At 47.5% G+C, this 4,719-nt stretch overlaps 1 protein-coding gene across 1 annotated transcript; it reads left to right on the plus strand.

Annotated features, from left to right (window-relative positions):
- Nucleotides 1-446: 446 nt before the first annotated feature.
- LOC110021849 (subtilisin-like protease SBT1.5) lies at nt 447-3,175 on the plus strand. Its single transcript, XM_020720529.1, has one exon. The coding sequence runs from the start codon at nt 543-545 to the stop codon at nt 2,964-2,966; it is 2,424 nt and encodes an 807-aa protein (XP_020576188.1). The 5' UTR covers nt 447-542; the 3' UTR covers nt 2,967-3,175.
- Nucleotides 3,176-4,719: the final 1,544 nt, after the last annotated feature.

A 4,719-nucleotide genomic window follows, 5' to 3' on the forward strand; every position in this document is an offset into this window, starting at 1 on the left:
GAATCGGGTCAATACCCTTCCCCCGTTCTATAAAAACAAATTGCTATCATAAAATCATCCCTGGCTTAATAACGGAATGTTTAGTCAGCAGAAGTAGCTGGCTAACGGCTTCTATTAAGTGCCAAAGTAGCATGATTTAATTTTTAATTTTATACTTCAGATTTTTTATTTAAAACAGCAAATATATACGTAGTAAAGCATTTCAGGAAATCCAATATCTTATGCAGTAGTTTTCAACAGGTTTGAAATTCCAGATCGGAAATCAATTCAATAAGAGAGATTCGCAAACACATGCCGGTGACCCCACAGCACGCCCGTAGCTCGCAAAGGGCTTAAATACGTGCAGCCAGCGGCCACGAATATAATTAATTTTGGTCATTGGCCTCAAAATTATATCTGCAATTTTATTTGACATTAGTAAATAAATACTTTGTGTTTGACAGTAAATTAATAAATTTATATTCTGCAAAAAATTAAATCAAACGAGTACAGTGAAGCAATGCCTCCACATTTATACCAGAAATCTCACTACCACACAACACATGCTCCACTATCGCTCATCCAAACAAGAAATGATGGAAAATCACCATTGTATGGTCCTGATCCTATCCGTACTTTTCCTTTCTTCTCCGGCCATCTCCTCGTCGGAGAAGGCACGCCGACGGACTTACATTGTCTGCGTGGACGGCGAGGCAAAGCCATCGGTCTTCCCTACGCACGCACACTGGTACGAAGCCGCCGTATCTGCCGCCGAAGCGGACACCATCAACGGAGACACCGGTTGGACCTCCGGCGGTCCTCTCATCCACACGTACTCCTCCATATTCTACGGGTTTTCAGCCCGCATGACCCCCTCCGCAGTGGCCGCCCTCTCGACAACTGCCGGCATAGTCGCCGTTCTGCCAGAGCAAGTCCGCCGCCTGGACACTACCCGTTCGCCGCAGTTCCTCGGACTGAAATCCTCCGACAGCTCCGGTCTACTTGCAGAAACGGACTTCGGATCCGATCTCGTTATCGGCGTAATCGACACCGGAATCTGGCCAGAGCACCGCAGCTTTTCCGATAGTGGTCTCGGCCCCATCCCTGCCAAATGGGGCGGATCCTGCGTTGCAGGCACCGGTTTCCTCACCACGGCATGCAACCGCAAGCTTATCGGCGCAAGGTACTTCTCCGGCGGCTACGAGGCCACCAGCGGCCGCATGAACGAGACGACAGAGCTTCGCTCTGCGCGCGATACAGACGGCCACGGCACCCATACCGCCTCCATAGCAGCTGGCAGGTATGTTTACCCGGCCTCCACGCTTGGTTACGCGCATGGCGTTGCAGCGGGGATGGCACCCAAAGCCCGTCTTGCCATCTATAAGGTCTGTTGGGCTGCTGGTTGCTTTGATTCTGATATCCTCGCCGCTTTCGATGCGGCCGTTGCCGACGGTGTTAATGTCGTCTCTCTTAGCGTTGGCGGAGTTGTGGTACCTTACTACCTTGACGCCATCGCCGTAGGATCCTTCGCGGCCGCAGAGGCTGGGATATTCGTCTCCGCTTCTGCAGGAAATGGTGGCCCTGGTGGACTCACGGTCACCAACGTCGCCCCCTGGTTGACCACCGTCGGTGCGGGATCCATGGATAGATCCTTCCCCGCCGACGTTCGCCTCGGAAATGGCCGCGTTCTCCCAGGTGTCAGCGTCTACGGTGGACCTCCACTGAAAAATGGATTGATGTACCCTCTAATCTACGCCGGCAGCCCTAACGGAGCTTCTAGCGGCGGCGGCGAAGGATATTCTGCCTCCCTCTGCCTCGAGGGATCCCTAAGCCCTAGCGCTGTCAAAGGAAAGATCGTCGTTTGCGACCGCGGGGTCAACTCCCGGGCGGCAAAGGGAGAAGTAGTTCGGAAAGCCGGAGGAGCTGGCATGATACTGGCTAATGGCGTCTTTGATGGAGAGGGGCTTGTTGCTGACTGTCATGTCCTCCCAGGTACCGCCGTTGGAGCCACCGCCGGAGACGAGATTCGAAAATACATAGCCTCAACCTCCAGTCCCACCGGCACCATTCTCTTTCGCGGCACACTCCTCGGTGTCCGTCCGGCCCCTATAGTTGCTTCCTTTTCTTCACGAGGCCCCAGCCCTCAGTCCCCCCAGATCCTGAAGCCGGACGTAATCGCACCAGGCCTCAACATCCTCGCTGCGTGGCCGGAAGGCATTGGCCCCGCTGGGATCCCATCAGATCATCGCCGGACGGAGTTCAATATCCTTTCGGGAACATCGATGGCGTGCCCTCATGTCTCTGGACTTGCGGCACTGCTGAAGGCAGCGCATCCGGATTGGTCACCGGCGGCTATTCGATCGGCATTGATGACCACCGCATACATCAAAGACAATGAGGGGAAGCCGATGTTAGATGAGGCAACCGGAAACGCGTCAGGCGTTTTCGATTCCGGAAACGGGCATGTGGATCCAAGGCGAGCGATGGATCCGGGGCTGATCTACGACATTGCTCCCATGGATTACATAAATTTCCTCTGCAATTTAAACTACACATCGGAAAATATAAAGGCTATAACGAGAAGAGGTGCGGATTGCAGGGGGGCGAAGAGAGCAGGGCACGCTGGGAATCTGAACTACCCGTCGTTCTCGGCATTGTTTGATGGGGGTGCAGGTAGTGGTAAGAAGAGAGTGTCAACGCATTTCTTGAGAACAGTAACGAACGTTGGGGGAGGCGCAGCTGTGTACCGTGCGGAAGTGTTGGCGCCGGAGGGGAGTAGGGTGGAGGTAGAGCCGATGGAGCTGAAATTCCGGCGGACTGGACAAAAACTAAGCTTTCTGCTTAGAGTGGTGTTGGAGGCGGCGGAGGGGGAGGGAGGGAATTTGCCGGCTGGGAGTTCCTCCGTGAGGGGCGGCGAGATCGTATGGAAGGATGGTCAGCACAGTGTTAGGAGCCCGATTGTCGTTACGATTCAGGCTTCACTTTGATGGTCGCCGTTGCTGCAATTTGCAATTTTCGTTTTTTTTTTAAATTTTTTTTCCTTTTGCTTTGAACTTTTTTTATAACCTTTTTCTTTTTTAAAATTTTCTACTGTTTTTTAAATGATGGGAACGAGGATCTTGAATGTAAATTTGGATATGGGGTTTATAAGTTTTGTGGTGGGACATAAATAGATGGTGTTCTATTCTACTGCCGACATGGAAATTTGTTAGCTGTTCGGTATGTGGCTGGAAAGCTATACTGATAATTTTTTTTGGGGAATTTACATAGATAACTTTCTTTTTTTACATATTTGGAACTAATTTGCAGGTCTGGGTTTTACAAAAGTTTTCGGAAAAAGATTTATGGTAACTTTAGATTAGGTTATTTGTTTTCCTAAGCTTTATTTTGAGATAAATTAAATATAATAGTTATTTAATTATTCATATATTATTGTTTTATTCGAGTTAGAGCATAGAGAGGAAGGAGAGGAAGGAGAGAAAGAAAGAGAAAATGATGTTAGGAAATTCTTCGGAAAGAGACCAGACATAAATCTTCATACTAAGGTCCCTTAATTCATGATCGAGCCGTATATGTATAGGAGGTACTCTAGTATAATTATAGAAGGAGAGAGCGATAATGTAAATTGCTCTAAATTGTTGGAAGGGGAGAGCTAGTATGGAAACCGCCTTAATATAATCAATGTGCTGATTTAGTGCTAAATTTATATTACAATTTATTTATTGAGTATTGCGGTGATCAGTTGATTAATGTGTCTTGGTTTGGCTGACAAAAGCGACAGGTCAAGTGGAGGACATTTTTGCCGAGATATGAATGGTCGGTCGGATGGTTCCGTTCGATCGGCTTTTAGGGAGCTTAGATGGCTGAGACCATAGATAGGCCTGTCTACCAGATTTGTCGAGGGTAGCCTTGATATGTCTGTTGATTTTTCAGATGATTGATCTAGATCATGCCTCTTGAATTTAACACTTTGATCGTTGAGTCATCATCTTTAGTCATTCAATTGCTTTGAGATTTTTGCCAACAATATTGGTGCATACTATCTAGTTTCTCGAGTTTTCTTGCCCCTTGATAGTGCCAGTCATGATAAGGACATAGAAACTATTAAACAATCAGTGGCATTAAAATTAAGGATTGATTAAACAATTTACTTCTCTTTGGGTTCTATGCCTAGTGTGCTCTATAAATAGAATCAAAGACTTGAAGTTGTATCCCTTGCCGCTAGTTTTTCTTAAGACCGTCGAGATACATCATGGCTGATAGTGCAAACCGGATTGAGGTGGATCCCAAAATTCTGGCCAAAGCAGGTTATCGGGCCCCATCTTCTGTAAAGAGAAAGAAAATAGCGAAGAAAGAAAAACGATCGATGGCCAAACCAACTTCGATAAACATAGTAGATTTGTCTGATGCACTGATGAGCGGTCGCCGAAAAGCTTTGCAAGGAAACCCTGGCTTTCGGGCATAATGTGGACACGTTGCTCTCTGAAGGTACTGAGGGGAGTGCGAAGAATTTGAAGGGAGTGGTGTTCGCCACCTTTTCTTAGCCACAATTCCCCAAAGGTGGATGTACTTCTTCACGAGAGAGAGAGAGAGAGAGAGAGAGAGAGAGAGAGAGAGAGAGAGAGAGAGACTTTTAACGACCTTCTCTTCAATAAATATATTCATGGGTACGTAAAGCTTACTTTGGTTGTTTTACAATTTTTAAGAGTTTTTTCTTATACATTATCTCAATGTAGATGA

Source organism: Phalaenopsis equestris, unplaced genomic scaffold, assembly GCF_001263595.1.
Source record: "Phalaenopsis equestris unplaced genomic scaffold, ASM126359v1 Scaffold000150, whole genome shotgun sequence".
Classification (NCBI taxonomy): Eukaryota; Viridiplantae; Streptophyta; class Magnoliopsida; order Asparagales; family Orchidaceae; genus Phalaenopsis; species Phalaenopsis equestris.

Bases quoted from the DNA above. Each gene is read 5' to 3' on its own strand.
- LOC110021849 (XM_020720529.1), top strand. From the start codon at position 543: ATGCTCCACTATCGCTCATCCAAACAAGAAATGATGGAAAATCACCAT.